The 23,852-nt window shown below is 39.5% G+C and overlaps 1 protein-coding gene across 1 annotated transcript in view; it reads right to left on the reverse strand.

The window, feature by feature from the left end:
* The window catches only part of DCAF5 (DDB1 and CUL4 associated factor 5), a gene marked incomplete at its 5' end in the record, with an annotated part of 75,351 nt that overhangs the window by 24,906 nt on the left and 26,593 nt on the right, over nucleotides 1-23,852 (reverse strand). Inside the window, one exon of the mRNA XM_084263327.1 lies at nucleotides 9,571-9,784. Coding sequence (XP_084119453.1) covers nucleotides 9,571-9,784 — 214 coding nt within the window. The remainder of the gene's footprint in view (nucleotides 1-9,570; nucleotides 9,785-23,852) is intronic.

Below are 23,852 nucleotides of genomic sequence, written 5' to 3' on the forward strand. Positions count from 1 at the left end.
CTAGTGCAGTGCCGAACTGTGAATCAGACCAGACACTGCATGAGGAGCTCAGATGTTCACATGTCTGGCGGGGGGAGGTGGGGGGGAAGAGACCTATATTAAAACCACCTGTTCCATTCTCTGCGTTTTTGCTGCTGTATCTGATCAGGACTTCGGAAATCAACGTTCACAATATTCACATGAACATGAGATTAGACAGAAAAACAGTTGCTAATAATTAATATTGGAGTTTTTTTTAGAAGGGAAGAACCAGCTTCTGTCTAGCTGTTAGCAACAATGACAGGAAAAGGCTTCCAGATGACTACAAGCTGCTGATTCAGAAGTTTGCCTTAGAAGGAAGAAAACTCTCAGGCGCAGTCAGAGTCTGCTGCTGGAGAAACACAAATTCAGCCTGAGCTTCAAGTACGCATGAAATGCTTAAAATGAGCTATCATCAGGAATCTGGCAGAATTACTTCAGACTAGCACTCCCCACTCGTTCCACTCTAACTCTTCTAATTTTCTCTTTTCCCAAGGAAATTGCAGCAGTCGATATAAATAAATGGGAGATCTAATCTGCTGCTGCTATAATCTCCTAACAGTAGCATTAGCATTGCATTTTGCAGAGTACTACCACTCTGGGGAATTTATTTCTGTTCTTAGCACTGCCAGTTTGAAAGCTTTCAAATTCCCACTAGCTGCGTTTCCTCGGGTGCTCCCGAGCATGGAGCATTTCAATAAAACTGTTTCTAAATCAAACCTTATTTTACAGTTTCCAGCATCGACATTTCCTGTTTCCATAAAATTTTGCTTTACTTATGACCTATGTCAGAAACATTTTTAAGCTTTTGGCCCCAGAAAAGGCACCAGCAGGCACGGATCATTTTCCCAAAAGTATCAGCAAGTCTTTTTGAACAGCTCTCCTAATGTCGGGGAGAACAAGAAGAACCTACCAGAATTTGTCTTAAAAGCACAAACAAAAAGCATCATCACCATAAATGCATGAATGAGACTAGGGGTAAAAGTACAACCACTTGAAAAGTGATTGCTGCTAAGTTACTAACAGGAAAATAGTTATTAGGGAGACTCAAATTCCATGCTGCTGCTTGCAGCTTCACTAACACAGCAGCTCTGAAACAGACTGTACTTCTTGAATCTCAATTCCCACTCGCTGGAACACGTGTCCTTTCCTCAGAGGGGAGAATGAAACTTGGGGCAGGAAAGATCAGAGCAGAGAGAATTTTTCTCAGGATTTTAGTGAGCTATCCCTTAGCTTCTTGAAGTAATGCAAATCCACATTCTGGGGAAGAAGCAGAGAAGCATCCAAATTTGGTGCTTTGCACAGCTCCTTTAAGAAGAAGGATACACAATCCCTTCAAGTAACATAACATAACTTGGGGGGGGGGGGGAGGTGGGGGGAATGTAGGCTCTTGCTTTTTTCCCCCCTGTGGCAATAGATAAAACTGGATTAGTAGCAATTTGCTAGGCTGAAGTCTTAACTCCTCTTGAGCATAGGAGAAGAGCTGCCTTGCATATCATCTCGGTGGTGGGATATGCACTGAGGAAACCACAGTTGGACAGCAAGCATCACTGAAGTCTGAAAAACATTGATTATTTGTCCAAGAGAGATTGAAATTCATAGCCATCAGCACTTTGGAGAAGGAATCCATTTACATGAATAACATAAAAACTGTGTATTTTTCCAAGGAGGAAAAGTTTCCTGATGAAACAGGGCTTATGCTAGTTTGTTCTTTGTGGCATCTCTTAGTCTCCCAGAACTTTTAAGCCTAATGGCCAATTTCAAATTTGACAGAGAACCTGAGGGTTCCAGAATTATGGGCTGCCTACAAACACTCTTTTTTTTTTTTTTTTTCAAACAGACAGCCACACAGATGAGAGAAAGACCCCTTAAGTAGCCACTGAGAGCAAAGCAGCACCATAATCACAACCCCCTACTAAACTTGTCCTTGAATCCAAACAAATCCCAGTGATATCACCATGATCTGCTTATCAGGGGACTATTTCAAAGGGACTACAAAAACAAGTTATAAATGAATGAGGAGCATAAAATAAGAAAGGTCACCTCATACACACATATGTATATATGCCTATGCTTGCACATATACACCTATATAAAATACCACAACTATGAACACAGTTCCTGCTATACATTACATATTTTGCATGAAAAATGTTTGACACAACACAACCAAGTTTTGTTTACTGGGGTTTGGTTTTGTGTCTGTAACTGCTTCTGGGCCTTTTCTGATGCCAAGGCTGCTCTGCTCCACAAATCTCCCTTGTAAGTGATACTTCCCCTGCTATTTTATCCATTTTTAAAGAACAACTGATACTTAACTTACGATGTGATCAGAATTTAGGGTTAAGTCTACATTTTGTGCAGGTAGAAAACTTGAAGATTTGTTTTCAAATCATCTTTTCAGGGGGAAAACAAGGTAAGGCCATACCCACCACGGAGGAGGAGAAGACTTTCTCCTATTCATAAAGCAACAAGAAGCAAGCAAACACGGAACCACCAAGATAATACAGCTTGTTTGAGATGCGAAGTACCAGAGGAATAAAAGAAAAAAAAAAGGATCTCCCAGAGGACTCCTTTTCTTAAACAATGAAGAAATAAACAACAGTCAATTGGTCAGGTATTTGCATCTCTTTGCAATTCCTGATCTTTCTGTTGAGCTTTCACCTTTATGGTGTTAAATTTCGGCTTTTAGCATAGAGTTCTCACAAATTACAGCTTGAAAAACTGCTCTGATGTTCATCAGCTAACCTCCTTGGTAGGTAAACTCCCACCTAGATCCCCTGGGCCAACAACAGCTCTTGAGACCAGCAGTGGTCTGCTTCAGCAGCTGTAACAATAAAATCCCATACAAATCTCTCATTCAATAGATTTCTTCTCATTTAGGATTTCAACCAGGTTGTATAGGGCTCGGGTGGGTGTCAATACAGCCCAAGTGAAGTACAGGATCTCCCCTCTCGATGGCACACTGTAGTGTTTGTACCGTCAGACTCCAACCCCAGTCAGAATGCTGCCTCTTCTTTTAGATGCTCTCGCTACTACTAACTCAGAAGTTCCTCCCCCCAGGGCAGTTAAGCAGGGGGTCGTGCGGGGAAGACAAAGAGCAGTCACCTGCACAGGCTATTAACCTCTTGTTGCTGTCTCACAATGATAAAGCCTAAAGCAAGAAGAAACAGAACCGGGAAAACTATTTTTGAAGTGTGTTGTGGAAAACTTATTGTTAACAGAAAATAAATTACCTACAAGAAATGACACCTATACATTCTTTTATCTTCTGCTTTGCAATAAATTCTGGGGCACAAATTGAAACTGTTGTGCAACATTTAAGAAATTTTAAGAGTAATCTACAACTAGGGCTCACAGCACTGTGCCATTAAGAAACACATTTGCTTTGAAAACAGCCACCTTTTTTCATACTGGCCAGAAGAGCAGCTTGCAACCTGTACTGTTTGAGACCGTTTCCAGCAATGTTGAAACTGGCACAAAAAAAAGAGCTTAAAAGTTTTCCATCTCAGCCTGAGAATTAAGCAGGTACGTCCAAAGGCTTTTTTACAACAGACACTTTGTTCCTCAGTAAGAAGCATGCCTATCTTATGATCTGGAAAAAGAAAAGCTGTGACACAGCAGACTGGAGAAAAACACAAATCGCTTCTAATACATAAAATTCAAAGCCAAATTTTGTATTCCCACTCCCTAAATCCCTAATCTTGTATGTAGCCAACTCTGTGTGGGGCAGTTTTAAATGCTCACAGAAGCATGATCGGGAACAATCCATCAATATTTTTACAACTGCCTTTTTGCCATGCAGAAAAGCCGTAACAGTAATTTTATTCATGAACAAAGGCAACTTAGAAAGCCTTACAGTGGATTTCTATGGCAAAGAAAATACTTTTTTACATTCTACAAAAAGCAAAACGAAGTTTACCTGAGCATATGAAAGGAACTCATGGTTGAAACCGTCTGTACCCTAATTGCTCTGTTTTGTTTTCTTCAGCCATCTCTTATTTTTCCAAATACACATTAAATGAAATATTTTATTAAACAAAATCTTCCAGAACACATAGTATTGTTTTTCAGTATGCAGACAAAGCCTTGTTTAAACAGTTCAACAAGAAACATAGTGAATGTGGCACCCACTGTGTGGCATTTTTAGCAGTGCATTCCAACTCACCCTCCCAGCCCTTCCCTCTCCCCAGCTTGCAAGGGATGCTACTAAACTGCAGATCTCCTGTGATGGGCCTCTGAGGGACATGAAGCCTAGAAACACCGAAGTCTGTGGGTCAGTGTTCCACTCCACCAGAACTTAGCTTCAGTATGGGTCTAAAAATCTCCCCTGAAGGGCTTAAAGATTGCAGAAAGGAAGAGAGACAGGAAATGGAACAGGTAGGATGCCTCAGGGAACAGGGAAGAAGTGATCTAAATAAGAAGGGTTAAAGAAAACTCCTAGCCCCTTCTGTTGAGACCCTGACTCTGAAAAACCACTTTCAGTATGACCCTCCCACACTGGTTACCAGAAGTGATGGAGAACAAAGAAATAAGTAATTTCATAGCAAGATAAATTACTTGCCTATGTATTTTATATAGAAGTAATGTTATGTGTATAGCTGGGATTTAAACTGCTATTTAGACAAAATAGAAAACAAAATACAACCTGATCAGTAAATCTTGGGAGAAACCTATATAAGACAATGTAGGACACCAATTTCCTTTTCATCCAAGCAGGATGACATATTTGCAAAGTGAGTGTTTCTCATATATTAAGAGATATTGACTGCAATAAGCTATGACTAAGAAGTCTGCTATGCACAGGAAACTCACAATATATTCTTTAGAAGAGTAATTCCCTTTCTTCTTTTTAGTTTTTAAAGCTAGACATTGATAAGTACTATTTCCTGAGATAAATGGCCTTTCAGTTAGATGACACAAGGAAGAACACAGAAGAAAAGTTCAAAAGGCCATGCAAAACCACAGAGGACCTCTGGCACCTATACAGCTAACCCTGGTTTTGGAAGGGTAACATTCATGTAATAATTCTGTCCTGCTAAAAACTGGACTGTCCTTAACCAGAGCTATTTAGCACACAGACTTCCACATAATGAAGGCTGTAACTTTATAGGGAGTTGGAGCAGTCTGCACTACCATGAGCGGTGCATTCCTGAAACTCTCCTATACCAGTGTAATGTCAACAGAAAGGGCTAAGCGGTGATGTAATGTCTGAGGGTATGCCAGAGTCAAGACGCTTTTTGTTTGATTCACAGGGTACAAGTTATTTCTCCCCACCCCCGCCTTTTTTAAAGCGGGCAATAAGCAGTTGGTTTTACAGCTACAAGCGTTATAGAGCCTCTCATTATCTGCGCAGTAAAAAAAAGGAATGAGCTGATAGCATTCATCATTATGACACAGGCAACAATTCTTGAGCAAGAAAAACTTTTGGTCTATTTTAGTTTGAAGGGGGGGTTGCATTTGGGGGGAGTTTGCAGGGCTTTTTTTGCTGCTTCCTATCACTGTGGCCTCCAAGGTGCCTACACTCAAAAATGCATTTGGTTACCTGAAGCCCTTTAATGCTTCCCATATCATCAGATTCAAAAAGATAGTTTCCATACCAGTCTAGCATCTAAAAAGCCTTAGTATTTAAACATTTCCCAAATTCTAACACTGACAAGAATGGAAATTCTCCCAGTATCCTGACACAACGTGAGATCTCACACATTTTCTGATCTGTACGTAAACAAACACTTGTGCGCACTCGGGTAAAGCCAGTGGGAGCTGGGTGCATAAATAAATGCCTTCAGCGTTCTGGGCCTGGATGCCTGTACCAGAAGGATGGATACATTATATGCTAACATAAATTTCTACAGCCAGAGGGAGTGGGCAGCTGAGAGTCATACTTGATTCTCCTAGCATCTTATCCTCCCTTCCTTCCACAGCTGTATGACTCAAGTGTGCTCCCAGGTAACACAAATGGCATACAATTTTCAACATGATTATCTACCAACATCAGAGCTCTCCTACAAAGAAAAGAAAAATTGGTGATATGTGAATGAGGTCATTACACTCATGACGTGGACAAGTCTTATTTCTGAGAAGAGCAAATGAAGGCAATTATAAACGGGTGCAAATAAAACACCAGCTAAACATCGCCTCTCAAGCTTTCGTAGTGCTAACAAGTAAAGCAGAGTTTGACTGTGGTATTTCTAGGAAAAATGCTTGCATATACTGTTCACCAATTTTCAAATCAGGTTCACAAGGAATAGAGCAATGATGCTTTTGGAAGAAAACAACAGTTTGCAGAGACATAAAAAGAAGCAAAGCTGTTCATCTTCCAAGATCCCTGTCACTTTGGTTGCGCTACAGCCCACACACCCAAAATACCTGTAACAACTCAGAACCATCTAAGCACTTCAGAATATGTTCTTTTAAAGAAAAATCATGGGGGTGAACAGGTGAATGTTTCTGAGTTCCTTAAAGCATTAATGGTATTTCACTCTTTGTTACAAGATTTCATTCTACTTGCATGCAAGGTGCTCCAATCAAACAAGCACACCTCCTGGTATCAGGCTCCAGCTAAAAAGTGACAAATCAGGAGTTCTGGATCCAAGTCCAGTCGAGTACCTGACCCAAGCTGTGGGTACTAAAAGACAACACTGAGATAGTATACAGAGCCTAACTGCCATCAACAAACCAATCAAACGGTTCCCCAACTAGTAGCCTGTGTTTTACTTGTGCAAAGAAACTATTAATTTAAACACACATCCCTTGTCAAACCAAGAATAACACATCTGATCATCCTAGGGACTTACATACTTTACTTAAGATATAGGGGTTCTCTAAGAGATCATCCTTAAGATGTGTGCTTGCAGCTTGGGATCTGTTAATTTTTGCCATCCCAGAATCCAACAGCTCCATATAGACTATGGTGTCATTTACCTTCTCTGTAGATTTTCACCACTGTGTTACAGCAAACTTCCAAAGGTAAGTACTAAGGTACTAACAGTTGTGGGATTTTAAACCTGGAAGTCTAACTGAACCCAGAGGAAAAAAAAAAAAAGTACACACATCTGCCAGGTTGGGAAGCTGAATCAGTGAAAGGTTTTGTATCACCTCTGCTAGATAAGAAAGGCTTCCCTCTTTCAGCAGCTGACCCTTTTTCCAATGCAACTCCGCATTCTAAGCACAGAAGACTTAAGTATAGTCCAGTAAGAAAGGAATAAAATATCATTCATCTGATAAAGTTGCATTCTCTGCAAGGCAACACATAGTTTTTGAACAAAGAGTCACATTTTTAAGTTATTAGGCTCTGTATGAAGTATTAAAACCTAACTATTTAAGACAGCTTAAAAGAGAAAGGAAGATCAAATCAATTTAATAAAGATGAAAGAAAAACTGAAGGCAGAGAAAATGAGAGGTGCAATGAGAGATTTCTGAAATAGTCGTCCTACCATAAGCACCGTTCATAATTTGAACACCACGTTCTTATCCTTATTCACCCTTCAAATGAGCCATAGCCCAAATGTTTTGATCCCACAAGGAAACACAAACAAGAAATCCTATAAAGCTCACTTCGCATGGATCTTGAATGAAAGACGTTCTTCATTACCGCAAAGGACAGCATTATTAAATGGGAGATGGGGCTGGAACCAGATTAAATTGGAAACAGACTTGTATTTGTTTTGTGTGAATTAATTTGAAGGGGGAATCTTTTATACCTTATTTCCTACTCACAAAACTCCAAGTGCAAAAGCATACTAGTTGTATAGAAGTGGAAAACTCAAAAATTGTGATTTTTTTTTCCCTTGATCTTGGGTATCTTACAGTAGGTTCCGATTCTCGTTTTCTTTCCTAGACACACCTGGATTTGGATCCTCTGTAAAAGGAAGTCCCTAAGGTTTCTCCATAGTGTTTACAATCTTAGCTGAATTTGAGCATTACTAGAAAGTTTCAGGTATGCACAGTTGGACCACATGTTTCTTAGACTTCATTATCTTTTTACCTTCCCATAAGAGGATGAGTACAAGCAGGTACCTAAATGTCAAATTCCACACCTCTAATATTACACATTAACCTCATCTTCCCTACTAGCTTCTTACAGCACTTATAAGGGAATATGAATGCCTTTTGCTCTGATTTCCTGTTGGTTAATAGCATTATATACTACTACTTATCTGAAGAGAATGTCCATCAAGCCAAAGGAATAGAGGTTTTTTTAAAAAAATACTTCCAAGACCTAAAAAGGCTTCTGAAGTACTCATCAACCTGATACAGAACAGCCATATCCTTCCCTTTAAAATAACAACATATCCACAAGAAAATGGCTTAGAAAGTATTTCTCTAGCTTTTATCTACACCTTCACTAACAAATGACAATCACAGAATCTCCTGAGTTGGAAGGGACCCATAAGGATCTCACAGTCCAACTCCTGGCTCCACACAGGGCCAGCCAAGTCAGAGCATGTGACTGAGGGCATCATCCAGACGCTTCTTGAACTCAGTCAAGCTTGAGAAGTTAAACTCTATGTCAGTGTGCACACAGGTCTATTCTGACTTCCAGAGGAGAAAAGAGCATCTGTCATCCTTAGACTGACTAAGTAATGGGCCACAAATCATCAGCAGTTTTCTACTTACACAGTGACACGTGTTTGCCCATTTTTATGGTAAACCACTATCTAAGATGGTTTCATTACTGCATTTTCACACTCCTTCTGCCAAAAACTATGTAAAACTCAGAAACGCTGCTCAAGTACAGCGATTTAAATATATTTCCCACTTGCAATCTGAAAGAAGCTCAACTCTGCCTCCTGCAGCAGCAACAATAGAATTAAGACTGAATTCTGACCGCAGTTTTGCTGATAAAAGCAAGACCATTCCAGATCTCAGTTCTATGCTATCCTGGTTTGAAAAATGTTTTTTGTCCTTAAACACTGTTAGTGGATATTAAATACAACTGCCCAAAGGTAATATCCAGAATGATAAAGGTACTGTTAGTTGTTTGCATGTGTGACCCATTCATTTGTGTTTACTAGTACCGACAGACTCCTGCCTCAGTGAAGTAACAAACTATTCCTTCCTGATTGCCCGCCATCACCACTTAAAGAACACCCAACTGTAAAGATCTATAATCTGATCCAATAGTATTGTATACTATTAAAGGAGAACCATTATAATCTGAAGGATTATATTTGTATTTTCTAGAAGTGCCTCTACTGTGCCCAACAATACTGGAATGGTAAGGAAGGTGATTCCTTACTATATGTAGAGAATATGATTTAAAAAAAAATCACATTAATTGGACCTAAAAAGCCTCTGCAAATATTTTTCTTGTGAATACTACCTTCCAAGTATTGGATCACACCAAATGAGGTAAAATTTATTATGCACTTTGGTATACCTTTATTTTCTCTCAGAACCTATATTTCAAGGCAGTTCTGAGGCAAACCTACATGTGCCCTGCCTCCTGCTTTGTCTCCTGAATCAGAAAAACAAAACAGACTTTACTGAGGTGTTTTCAAACACTCACGAAAACTCTGGAGACCTGGACAGCATTGCTTGCTTATTTACCTGATCACGATCACCTGCAAAACAGCAGCTCTTCATGGTACATGAGTTAAAGTACCCTTGGTTATCAAACTGGAAGACAGGCAGCCGGCAGTGAATGTCATAGAGGACCGGGGGAAGGCGCCGACGCAGCGCCAGCAGCTGGGTTCCATTGCTGTTGAACCGGACGCTCATGGCACTCTGAAGGGAGAGGTTTCCACCATAGCGGAGAAGCGAACTGAGAAAAAGGACAAAGGAAACAAGTCAGATGGGCTGGGCATGTGAGTGGAACTACTTAAAAGACAGAACTCTAACTTCACTGAGTCCTTTCAAACAAACGTGCCCAGTAAACTATAGTCTTATTTAGTTTCTGCTTCAAAGCATCAATTCCTGAACAAACTTGATTCAAAAACCTGCATGAAAAAGCATCAAAATGCTAATTCTATAAAGCCTTCAGAAGAGCAAAGTTAAACACTGTGATTGGTTTTGGTTAATAACAACTACATTTCCTCCACAGGAGCAAAAACCTCACTGAGCAGTCTTAGCCTTCAAATGACTGTTCTTGTAATTCTGGGGTGTCTGCATTTGAGACTGATCCTATCAGCATTCTTTATGCTTAGCTGGTGACTGAATCCAGCCAGCTCAAACGTTTTCCTCACTTCTACTCCAGCACTGGAAGGCATCTTCTCCAAAAGTAGATACTCTGACCACTATCTCACTTCTGCTTCTATTTTCATTTCTACAGGGCATCAGAGGATGTTTGAACTCTACAACCAGTTCCAGATGTCTCAAATAAAAGGCTGTCATACTAACAAAGTTATTGAAAAAAATGCTAATCTTGCTAATCTTGGCTGATCTCAAACTTGCTTAATCTAAAAATATTGCGAAGTAGGCAAGACAATTATGTTACCACATGACACTGTTCCCTAAAATCCTCACATGGTTGAATTAGCTAGCTTCCTCATCCCACATAAGGCTGTCTGATCAAAGTTGGAGTATTTGTATCCATTCTTACTGATATATACAAGCCAAAACCAAAAGGTCACAAGTTTCCAGGCTCTCTTTAAAATTGTAATAGAATATGGAATTTGTTGCATCCAGTAAACTAAAGATAACCAAAGCAGACCTGAAATTTAATTTGCGCTGTATGGACTTTCTGGGCTTTTTTCAAAGACTTTCTTCAATCTTTGTACTAGAAACAATTGTGTGTATGGAAAGGGAGACAAAGAAGATATTTTATCCCTTTTTTGTTCACTAATCACTGAAACTTCTTTAAGCAGTGCCAGAGCTCAACCTTTTAACATTTGAGCAACCCTGGATGAAATCTTAAGAGCTGTGACTTCTAAACCAGATAAGACTTGTCAGCACAGAATTTGCAGAATCTAGAGGGAAGTGTACTCCTAGATTTTAATGCATTATACTTTCTGATGTAGTCCTCTGCCCCAACACTTGTGAAACTTAGTCACTCCACACGGATGGGAAGCCACATTCCATGCAGGTTGAAGCATGCAGAATTACATGAGACACTGTAAAGTTAGGAAACTATTGTTTCTAAGCCAGTTAAACAAAACCAAAAAAGGAGACTCCACACAATGACTGCACTAGAATTACACTGCTCTCTCTCTCACATACGCACTTTGTGGGCCAAACAGTCAAAGCCAAGGTGCCACAAAGGAACCAGAAGTCACACTGTCACAGCCAACTAGTAAGAGCTTAAGGCTGCCCACCAAAAATTCTGAATGTCTGTATGAGCATGAAGAGCTCTGCTCTTTATTGTGTGCCTTCTGCCCCTCCCAGGCAAGTGGAGAAGCCGCTGAGCTTCTCTTAGTAGTGTTCATGGTTTTAAAACTAAAACGTGAGAAAATTTAATACTAGAAACTGCAACCTTTGACACAAGAATTTAGGTGTGTGTGCACCCCCCCCCCCAACACCCCTATTTATCTTGATAAACAGCAACTAAAGTATTCAACCAGTTCAAAATACTCAGTCAGGCATTAAAAAAAACACTAAGAAAAAACCTCTGAAACACAAATTTCTCCTTCCCCCCGCCAGGTTTATGTAAGTTTTTACTTCCTTAAAACAAACAAACATAAAAAGCCCCAACACAAACCAAACCATGACAAAAATTAAACAATAACACTACCCAAAAACCAAACAAAAGCCCAACCTGAAAAAAACACGCAGAAGAAATAAATCGGTATTTTTTCTTGGCTAAGAAAGGTCAATTCTTCTATAAAAACATGTAAGTTTTCCCACTGTGGATAAGAATGCTGTAGTCTACATGCACCAACCAGCCTTCACGTTAAGGTGCCATCACCACGGCACCAAGACTAAGCCTCTCTTCTCATTACCAGTTTTCCTCCTCAATCCAAAATGCAACCTGGAATTCTCTCCTGCCTGCAAGTGAGTGAGCCTACCAGATGCCCCATCCTTTCAAGTTTTCAAGCAAAGTTTCTATGGTTACTATTATTATGCCCTGAATGAAATATTTTGAGATTCTATTTTATAGTGATAGTAGTGCAATATTAAACCAGCTTCCATTCTGCTTGTAGATGTTTTCATTAAACTCCTATAGCAGTCATAGCTATCAAAGAAAACACCTCTCAGAGTTGAATTCTGTATTGTATTTCAGGAACTTTATGTAAAAGAGACCTAAAAGAGTATTTTATTTCAGAAATTAAATAACAAAGACTAGAACTTCAGAAGTTATGATCATATACACACATAAGATGTCTAGAATGAAGGAGCTGCATAGTTGAGACTCCTTAAAAGATCTATCACTTTGCCCACTCATGTCACAACTCCACACAGTCCAGCCACTGGTGTAATGGAAATACAGTTTTTGCTGCAGCTCCTTGAACTTGACATTTCATTCAAAGGAAAATGAAACAAAACCAAACCAAAACAAAAAAACCAACCCAGCCTAAGAAAAAAAAGGCAGTGGCCTAAGTCTGGCTGATAGAGAAAAAAATGCTAAAAATAGCTACTCAACACTCATAGATAAGAGCAGCATGCTGATGACTCTCCACTTAACCTCAATTCTGTTCCCAAAAATCAGACTCCAGTGCACTTTGCTGCACTAAACACAGGACAGTAGTTTTCTGTTTTCCCCACCCTGCTCGATCTGTCTCTACAGTTTTGAAATGGTTTGTTAACATTAAGTGCACAGTGTTTTCCTTTAACAAGCTACAAAAAGAGGCAGCAAGTAGTCAGGTGATGAGTAGTGACAGACACCAAGCCCCCACCCCCAAATCCATTTCCTGACCCAAACAGAGGAGAAATATTTGCATGCTCTCTCTACTAAGAGACAATGTCTGAGAGAGATGATCTGAAACATGATGGGGGAAGAGACAGAAGGGTGCAGCTCAGTATTGGTGGAAAAGCAGGGCACACAGCTCACCAATAGAAAACAAAATATTTGAGAAGTCTTTCTTCCTCTGCCTCCTGCTGAAGACAGTGCACATGGTGGCAGTATTTCCAACTGAGAAACTCCAAGATTTCAGTATCTTTAATTACAAAATTTAGTTGATAAGAAAACAACCACAATGGCTCTAGGGAAAAAGAAATAAATGTCCAAATTTACTGCTAGAGTATTAGTCTCCATCAAAATCAAAGGAAAAAGCAGTCAGCCATCTCCATGAAAGAAGATGGGGGAAGTTATTTTTTTTTTACAATATTAAACCACTAATAATACTCACTAGTACCAAAGAGGGTATCTGAATCAAGAAACTCTATAAATAATCTTCTAATCAGAACTAAAACTTTTTCTCTTTTGGAGGAGCATGGGGAGGGAAAAAGCAGGGAAGAGCTGTGTTAAAAGATGTTCAGCGTTCAAATGTGTATCACCACTTTCCCCATTGCACTGTGGTGCTGTTCTGTACCTTTAGTCAGTGCTGCTTTTGGGTATTTTCATACAGGATTACATGGGGCAGTGGAGACATGCTTGGATTCGTTGCTCATGTTAGAACTTTCACTTCTGTCTGCTCCTTACTCCATGCTCCAGGAAAAGAATTTCAAAGGGAACGCCTTCTTGCAGTTTACTGCTGCAGACTAAAAGCAATACTCTCACCTCAAAGACCCAGGCTAGCAAAAAATCTGAAGACAATCCTGAAAGAGCATCTCTGAACAAGATGGCCCTTTCTGCCAGAGGCATTATATTTATGAATTCAAACCCAGACTACTGTGGGTTTTACTGCGCTTCCAAATTTGGCTCAGTCAGCCACGGAATGCTGATGTTGCCTACCACATCCAGAAGCAACATAAAGACGCACACGTACTTCTGAGCTTTTTAAAGAGTCATCTTGTGTGATTAAGAGAAACATTTGGTCCACAGATGGAACACAACAATCCAAACACACGTGCTGGAGCTGGAGGGAGGCTGAGGGAGAGAATGGACAGTTACGTGCAATATGGTCATGTCATTTCCGTAGCTAGATAGGCTGCACAAAGGCAGCACTCAAGTGTCAACTAAATACCAGCTCAGCCAAACAAAGGAAGGCTTTCAACCCAAAAGTAGCACCTCCAATGTAAATAAATCCATTTCTACTGGCAGCTAGTGGGGTGAGGGAAATCGTAGTCTCTGCACTCAAGCCTATACCTGAAACAAGCATTTCCCTTTGCTCCTCCTGCTCTACTTCTCTCTGAACAAATAAATTGTTTCATCCTTTTCAAAGGACTGGATGGCCTGAGTGTAACATAAGTTTAACCCAGGCTATTCAAAAGTTCGCTTGGCAACAGACAGTGGCCATTAAAACTGAGAGAAAAAAAAATATTGGTGTCTTGGTAGAAATAAAATGAAAACAGCATGCATGAGAGCATTAAATGGAATCATGAAATAAAACCACTGAATAGCTTCTCTTGACAAGCTGCAAATTTGACAACTAACATCAGTACAGATAATGTCATTGGGAAGTGAGTGTCATTTAAGAGGGGGAAGGAAGGAGGGAGGGAAGGGGGGAAAGGAGAAAGAAAGGGAGGGAGGAAGGGAACCATAAACAGCAGTGTGTGAAAGTAACTTAATGAAAGAATGATCTTAAATGGAAAAAATGAATTGAATGCTTGTAACCAATACACAGCATTGCACACAACTGCATTTGTCAGCATTTCTATAACCACAAAATTGAGAAATTCTAACTGCACAAAAAAGAACTGGAATGGAACTTGGCAAACAGAATCTCAGCCTGGAAAGCTGCAGGAAAGTTTGGGGTTTATTTGGAAGAAAATTATTCTGTGTGTGTAAAAACACACTTTTTTTATTTAGTCTGGAACAAACACTCAGAAAGAGCTAAATTAACCAACAACAGAAAATCAACCACAGGATTAACTTCCTTTTTTTCCCCAAGTAGATTACAAGTCTCCCAGAAGTCTCACGATAGTTTCTTTGAAGAGCAGATAAATCGTGGCAAAGTGCATGGAGTTCCTCTGTATGTATTTGGAAGTGCTAACAAATGTTAAGAATGTCCATCAGTGTCTTAAAAAAAGCACACAAACCATACCCAGGATTTTATTATTTTTCAGTAGCATGCTCATTTTCCTAAACTCTGTCATCACTTCTGATAATCCCACTACTCTTACAAGAACTATCTTCAAAAACTACATCCCCCAGAACCCATAATAGGAAGCAAGGAGTATTTGCTTGGACTTTATAGAATAGAAAATAAAGGCTATGCATTGTTAGCAAAACTAACCACCTTTGCTTTCCTTCAAAAAATAACAAAACCCAACTGAAAACATACATGTAAGCTCTACTGAGACTGGAAAAGTAGGGGATTTAAGGTGAAGATTTGGAATGTTCAAGAATGCGTCATTCCTTCCTCACTTTACTGTTTGGGTCAGGAACATGTAAAATAGTATATAGAAAGATATCATCCATCATTAATAAACTGTCTTGTTTGGCAAGCGCTAAGGTAAACAGAAGCTTTTCTTCGAAAAAATAATCTATTAATTTTTTCACAATGACAGATTTATATCTGTTAAATGACTTCAGATTCTGGAGCCTTTAGAACATCACCAGATTTACAAGCCCAGAGCAGTGATACCTCATAACAGCAAAGACTTGCATGCTTTTGACCCTTACAGTCTAATTGAGTCACAGAATGCTAGTGTTCCTTCGCAAAAAAAACCACAATAAAAAAGTGCAAGATTAGAAAAAAGTAGAGAATGCAAAGCAGAGATTAACTGTCCAGCAGCCACAGACAAACCAGGTAAAATTCAGGTAAATCACTTGATCATTTTCCTCCTTTTCTAATCCCAAAACTCTACAGTCGGAGACCATTACCCAGCCAGTTCCGAAATTGTACCTTGTAGGATTGAGTACAGACTATGAGGGGAGAACACTGTTCATCTGAATCCAGCAAAACACAAGAGAGTAGATTCCATCAGACCATCAGATAATCAGGCAGAGAAGATGCAAGTACAGCCAGACATGGCATGGGAAAATGACCTTTTAGGCCAAATGAAGGAACAGGAGCTGTTTCCAAAACGATGCACACTAAGTCAGCACAACAGGAAGAACACAGACACCAGTGAATGTTACATCAGAAAAATAATCTGAATGTAAAAGTTGGTAACTCCTCCTGAAAATTAAATCTATTTTCACACCTCACTGCCTATGCAAAAGCAGTCATGTATCAATACTGCAGCTCTATGAAGCATTTTTTCCTACACATACTTCTGTGCTGCAGTTCTTACATCGCATTAGGAAAGCTGAGTAACATCAGTTACTCATCCAATAGTTCTCTGTTCTCTCATCCAATAGTATATACACAATCACCCTCCTTCTTTTCTCTAGCAAAGCTACATGAATTTTTAGTTTACCAACGCTACAGAAGCTGAAATTAAAGAGCAGCAACAAGAAAGCAGGCCTTTCTTTTGTCAGGAAAACTGGCAAGAGCTGAGAAGATACAGTCTTGAATCAGTACAGCATTTGACTTGGTACAAGACGAATAGAAATTACATGTAGAACTAACCGAATGAACCACACAAACTTCAGTCTCATCAATTTAGTTCCATCACAGTTTCCCATGGACTAATGTTTCCAAGACCAATTCCCTTGTCTTACAATAAGGCCAAACTAACATTTCAGATATTCTCCCAGTAAACTCACTAAGGGGGGAACTCTCCTTTGCATTCAGTCACCATTTAAAAAAATACAAAAAGGAAGAGGTATCTCTTAATTTCATTCCTCATTTTAATTCCTTCCTCCAAATGAGGCATAGAGATGATTAGGGAAAGGTTTATATGATCACAGACCTATTTCCTTAAGAAAGCAGGCTTTCTTAATCCCATTAGGGCAGAGCTTTTGAACATCAGATTACTATTTTGTAGCTTTTAAACTTGCATTGCTAGGACAATACTCTGCACTTTAAATTCTTGCTTTAGAAAGTGTCTTAGAAAATTTCAAAACTACCAAAAAATGTAAGCATTATGAGGCTTTTGAAGCAGGCAGTATTCCCATTCCTTGATACAGGAAAAACTGAGGGCAAGAGAGGTCAATCAACAGACCTAGCCAACACTGTGAAACAAAACCAGGTTTTCTGACTTCCCATTTGCTGCATGAAGCTACTTTATATTCCTGAAAATTATAAACCTGAATACCACTGCTGCTTCTGGAAACAAGCTGGATCTCACATAGCAAAGGGACAATACCCAGCTTACAGTGCCTGACCAGAACCAAACCAGGACTAGTGTGAGAATGCTGGTAGGTGTGAAAAAGTTTAATCTTCAAATTAGAAAAAACCCATGTATATGATGGAGACCTAACTATCTGCAATGGATTTTAACTACTGAAGGTCCAAGAAAAATACTAAATCAAGACAGGCAAAGATGAACAGAAGAGTCACTATAGCCATATGTGAAAACAGTAAAGAATTAAACACTGAACTACTAACAATACACATTTTTATTACCCAATTTGAACCTCAGCACTCCACAACTCAGTTACATGTATCTGAGCAACAAATCTGGGGATGCTGCAGGAAGGCAAAAAAAAATAATTTCATTCTGCTATTGGAAAAAAACAACCAAATAACTTCAAAGACCTTCAGTGTGCACATCAGTGGACTAATCTGAATACACTCCACCAAAGGAAGGATACCAGCCTAAACATAGCAAGAGCTAAGCTAAACCCTTTATCGCAAGAGGGGCTGAAAACATCAGGCATGAAGCAGGACTGCAAAAGAGGCAAGGAATGTGTACTTCTGAGACAGAAGCTAAGTGAGAGGGCCCCTCACATGGCACCATCATAGTTAATGTCACAGTAATAAGACAACATAGAGGTGGGAAAAAGAGACTACAGCAGCTGCCTCACACCCTTGAACATACAGGCAGTATTTGGCAGACCTGCACACTTACTTAAGTATTTCTAGACTACTACCTGGAGCTCACACCAAGGAAAGGATCACTTGCTTCAGAGTAAAAAAATATGTAGCAATCAATCAATTCACTGATTTACATCTTCAGCTTTAGCACAGCACTTCTGTCTTTAAAATAAAAGATAAAAGAGCACAGCATCAACTGGTTGAAAGTGGCAACCACAAAAAAGGAGTCCATATGCAATAAAGTGCTCTTCCCAGCAGAAATACCATTTGAGACATCAGCATAACTAAAGCCTTAAGGATTGTCACCATCTCTCTTTGACCAAAGTCCTTTTTTTGCCTTCAGTTCCCCCATACTAGAAAGGCAGATGAGACTACCTTGGATTTTTCTAACACTAAAAAAGTCATCTGATTTGGCTAAACATGTGGCAAACACAAGCTGGAGAGCTATTTATGGTTACAATGAGGAAAACAAATCAAAAAATACCACCTCCCAGATGCCACTATGATTCAAAAGTTCCTTCAACACATCCCAAAGATTTCCAAAGAGTAATTTGCTGCCCATGAACTTAAGCTACAACCCACTCACGTTCTATGACATTAAAAAGCACTTTTAAGGAATAATGGAAAACAAATAGAAGGGTAAATATCTATGTTTAGGTTCTGTTTGGGGCAAATATACCAAGTGGGACATGGTCAGGAGAGCTTTAAATTCTAGGTCAAGATACAGATCAGTTGAGCTGCCTCAATAGCACAGAAGCAAAACAAATGAGAATGATACATCTGTGGGGTAAGTTTTATTTCCTGAGCTACAAGAGAAGACAAATAGTTACTTGAACTATTTGAGGTGGTGTGGTTGGCCCATATGGTAAATGCCTAAACAGCACTTAGTATTTGTTATTTTATTACTTGAAGCAGGATAAAATTAGTCAAAATTCACAAGGAAAGAAATTAACTGATAAGCGTAACAATGAAAAAGTGGTTGCCAAGGTACACACATTTCTCCTGTACTCATTAATACAACAGTGCTCTGCTCAGAACAGGACTGACAGAAGTATCCAAAGAGAAACATTCAGCACTGAAACAGTTTAAACAGGTAGTGGGCCAATGCAGTGGTGCAGAGGACTCCTCCATGAGCAGGGGCTTTGGCAATCCAAAGAACATGCATTAGTGGTGATAATAATCACAAGCTTCTTTCCCTTACATTGAAGGCAGCCAAAGAACACCACACCATTCCTGCATTCCCACTCCTGTAGCAATCATGTAACACCTTATTAAAAACCTGTAAGTAAAAGGCAATTATAACCCAAGGGGCTACTTTGAGAAAATTTAAAATCTACCAGTCCTGGCCCCTCAAGAGTCCTGAACCTCACTAAACTCACTGATTGTCAGAAGCAAACCCTTAGGTTATCCCCTGGATTAATATCCCCTGCAACACAATCATCAACAATACTGGATCCCACATTTGCACTTCCAGAAGCTTGGTATTTCAGCCAACATACCAGACATCTTGGTAACACATAGATGGAAATTAGTCAACAGCTACTTTTTAGAGTGACATCTGGAAGATAAGCTAGAAAGGGTAGAACTCAGCACATGCATTTCTCAGAAAGTAACTGCTGTTTCTGTTGTTCTGGCATGATCTTTAAGGATCAAATACCTTGAAAGTAAAATGGAAACTAAAATTTGCAACTGTTGGAGGCCTAAATCTATGGATTTGGACTCAGTTACGATTTATGATGCTGGTTTTATGACATTAGAATACTTTCCATATCACCACACAAGGTTTTTTTTTAAAGCCTTCTCTGTGCAACAGGCTATAAATATCATCGATGGTACAGGCAGAGCTGCAAATATTCATCATCTCCCTTCCCTCCCTGCTCCTTGCACTCCCACCCATCAACAAAAAACCCCAACCCAACAAAATTAACCATGCCTCTAATCAGAAGTAATACTTAAGCCCACTCTTACAAATACGGTCTATTTGACATACATCTAAGTAAACTGAAGAACTGTTCTCAAATTGCCTGTAGTTCTGTCAGCTACCACTTCAGTTTCAAAACAGGCAAAGCATTTGTGAACCTGCAAACTAGCTTTTCCAACTAGGTATCAGCAGATCAATCTAATATAAGCCACTTTCAAGACCTCTACATCCTTAAAGGAGCAAAAATATAGAGATTTTCCATATACCTCCACAGAAAGAAGACATGCAGTATGTGCAGTGCTTTCTTCCTGCTACCAGAGACCATTATACTGATCCAGAAACAAGAAGGTAACACTCATGGAGTCTTTAAAAGGCTGCAAACTAAATGAAAGAAATGAAACCAAGGCAAAGCAATCAGGAGCCAAGAAGTAGATTTTCTTAAATACTGAGTACCTGTGATTTCCATTAGACTTGGACCAGAAGTTATGCATTCAGTACACGTGTTTTCTTGCGGACAACAATTAAGCTCAACACCTAGTAATCAGCACTTGGCAGAAAAAGCTCTGTTCAAGACAAAGACTAGAGAACACACTGTCAGTTGGAGACCAGCAGCACCATACAGACACCATCCTCCAAAGTCCTCCACACACTGGCAAGATCAACAAATCTCCATATTCATAAACATGCTAAGGAGAGCCCTCCCTCGAGATCCACCTGAACCTAATTAGTCTATTACAGGGAAGAAGTTTCCATTTCTGTATTTTGCTTACTATTAAATGAGCTAATCACTAACAACAGGTATCCCTCATCCACAGCTTAGGAGTTTGCTTCTTCTGAATTCTCAGTGCAGGATGCAAATTTGACCTTAGTTTGAAGTCTTATGAAAACCACCTTGATAGGCATTTTCTGAGACACGAATATTCAGTTAAATGTGAGCTAAAAATGTTTGCTTAAAAAGGCTCTGAACTGCAGTTCCTCCTCTGCCAAGACAAAGAGAAATCAAAGCTGAATTAATGTTCCTGTTTGGCTTTTTCTGTAAAGCCTTGATGGAAAACACTGAAATTGCCATTCTTTTAACTTGGGCTTACTATGACTTTTATGATCAAGTTAACTTTTAAAATATGCCATATGGTTTACAGTCACCAAGTGACTGCCCTAGTAGTCTAGGATTTATTTTTTTTTTAACTCATCATTTGGGCTTTTTACATACACAGACTTGTAACTACACAGACAGCAGAGGACTCCTCAAGCTTTTGGAATAATCTTAAAATGCATTTAAGCATTTCTACTTCACTTAGAGCTTGAATCTAGAACTTGAGTTCTGGGGACTAAACAGTTCAAGACTCAACATTCAAGACTGGTGTCCTGGAACATTACATAGTGCTGCAGGAACGTAAGTTCTCAAACTCTCTGCTTACAGTTTATCCTTATGAAACAGGCCACCTTGGCAGGTGAGTCACCCCCAACTTTGGTTGTTTCACCACTTCTATCTTATAAAAAGCCACCAGGAATGCTAGTAAAGAAAAAAAAAAAACAAAGGCAAGAGGGGGAAAGTTTAGTGTAGCAAAAGAAACTGAAGCAAGTCAAACAGTAATGCCACAAGCAGCTGAACATATTTAATAGCTCACTGCTCCTCAAATGAGGAAGGTCTTCCTTCTTATCTCCTGATCTCAGCCTCAGATGCCTGCTGCTTTCTTCTCCGTCTACGCAATTCACTGGGCCCTCCCGGAACCCAGCCCAACTTGCCAGGCCATAAGAAAGCTACAAAGCTTTTCCAGGTTAGCTTTCTAACTCATGAGCACAATGAGTTGGCTCAAAAAAAAACAGGTCAACCACAGAATTAGTGCAATGCACATAGCAGAAATGAGGGCCTGGGAGCTTTTAGCCAAGCCCTCCCAGGCTCATAAAAATGCCCTGAGATACATATTTCTGATACTGACCCAAGACTTACCATTTTGGACACACAAACAGATCCCACTGTATTAAAAACACACACTCAATACTTCCATCACAGGCAGAAAACACTTCTGTGAACAACCTTTTTGTAGTATGAAAAACAGTTTAAAAGTATGCGATGGTCTTTAATAGGACAATAATAATTTTCATCTCAGAAGCTTCCAGATTAGTTGATGCAAGTGGCAGGGAGGGGAACATAAGAAAAGAAAGAATTAAGAGTACCATTATCATATTTTCGTAGAGAAAAAACACCCCAAAACAACAGCCTTTTTATTTCAGTAAAAAGAAGGAGGCTGTATGGAAAAGGGAAAGAGGGGGGGAACACAAGTACCTAAAAATAACTGGAACTTTACAGTCATTGCTTGAAATCAATATGTATAGTGACTTTGCTGAGATGCCCCCAGCAACTCTGAAACAAAACATAGGTGCAACACATATTTTATTGTAAGCAGTTTAAGATGCACAGACGTGCCCTTTTTGACTGACTTTAAAAAGACACAGCTTCCAGACCCCATCTAGTGGTCTGAGCGCCTTACAACAGCCTAATTAATCAAGACCGTATTCAAACTTCTCAATGCACTTTTAAAAAATGAAATAAATGCAATTGGTTTCAGTTTAACGTCCACCTGAAAGACTGTCAATACTCACACGTTCTAAATATAGAAAAGTAAGGTTTCCAGAATCACTAGTCAACCTGCAATCCAACTGAACTTCTATTTCAACTGAGCTTCATAAACTATTTTGAGAGGCAACTCCACCACCTTCAGATCTTGTTAGCATATTGGGGGGAAAAGGGGGAAATCTCAATTACATTGAATCTGACACAAAGAGATATCAAGCTGTGAATGAGCTTTAGGAAAAAGCAAAATGCATCCGCCTCTGAACCCTGACTCAGTCAGCAAGACTAATCAAATTATGCCTATTTGAAGCGAGCTAAACTTTTCACAATTCAGAGCTGGGCAACGGTCTCTCCATTTCTCCATCCATGCCAAGAAATGCTGGCTTTTCAATTATTGTCTTCACTGTTGTAGCTGAGCATAAAACACTCCCAGCTTCTCACCAGAAAGTTAGCTAATTTCACAGTATAGGCATAAAATCTACTCATAATCAGGACATGTTTCTAACTCTAAAAAAATTATTTAAATGTTCAGGGTTGCCTGACTGAAGAGATGGATACAATCAAATCTCCTGGCTGTCAGCATGTAACAGCAAGCTAGAAGATACATTATCCTGTAACCCAATTGGAGAAGAGCTGTTTATTTTGGAAAAAAATACTCTGGTGTAAAAGTCCTCTGGTTTTTTTTTTTGCTAAGTGATGCATTTCATTTATTTCTGACGAGCAGAATCTACACCTGAATTCTCTAACTCACTAGGTTATCACTGCTCCTTTTAAGATTCTGACACTTTCAAGCTATTAGTTTACAACCACAAAATAAGCCATATTGCACTGACATACAAGTTTTGAAGTTAACAGTGAATCATCCCTTTTCTGACCATGTAGCATCAAGCTGAATGAAGCTAAAAAAAAACCCTGTATCTCACCTGAGGAGTGTCTGCTGATTAAAACCAGAAATTCAGCACTAAGGCTGATCCCCTCCAAATGACTGAAGGCCAGCTGCATCCTGTGGGCTTATCAAACCTCACCTCTATCTGTAGAGAACTGCTGTTAGCCACAATACACATTATGTGAAGGTAATGCTAACTACAGTACTGCTATTTGCTGTAAACTGGTAATCCTTGAAATTCCAGGCTTTTCATTTGCCTTATGGATCTTGCAGGGAAGCAGCAACAGGAGTCCCCAGAACAGCCTCCAGTTATGAGGCAAACCAACTAGCAGCTGTGTCAGTGTAACTCCTATTTGAGAACTGACAGAGAACAGGACAGTAGTTGGGGGAAATGAGCTTTACATCAAGTGTTATACTAGCAGCAAATTATTAACTACATCCAACCATTTCACCTTTCCCATGTTGGAAGAGTGCTGCAGCCCTGCTTAACCCACTAGAAGCTGGAATTTTGGCAATCCATAACAAACACAAAAATTATCTACACTTCTTCCCTGTCTGTCCATTCGACCTTGAATCAAAATCCCACTACCACACACGGTGACAAAG

This window comes from Gallinula chloropus, assembly GCF_964237585.1.
Source record: "Gallinula chloropus genome assembly, chromosome: 4".
NCBI classification, from domain to species: Eukaryota; Metazoa; Chordata; class Aves; order Gruiformes; family Rallidae; genus Gallinula; species Gallinula chloropus.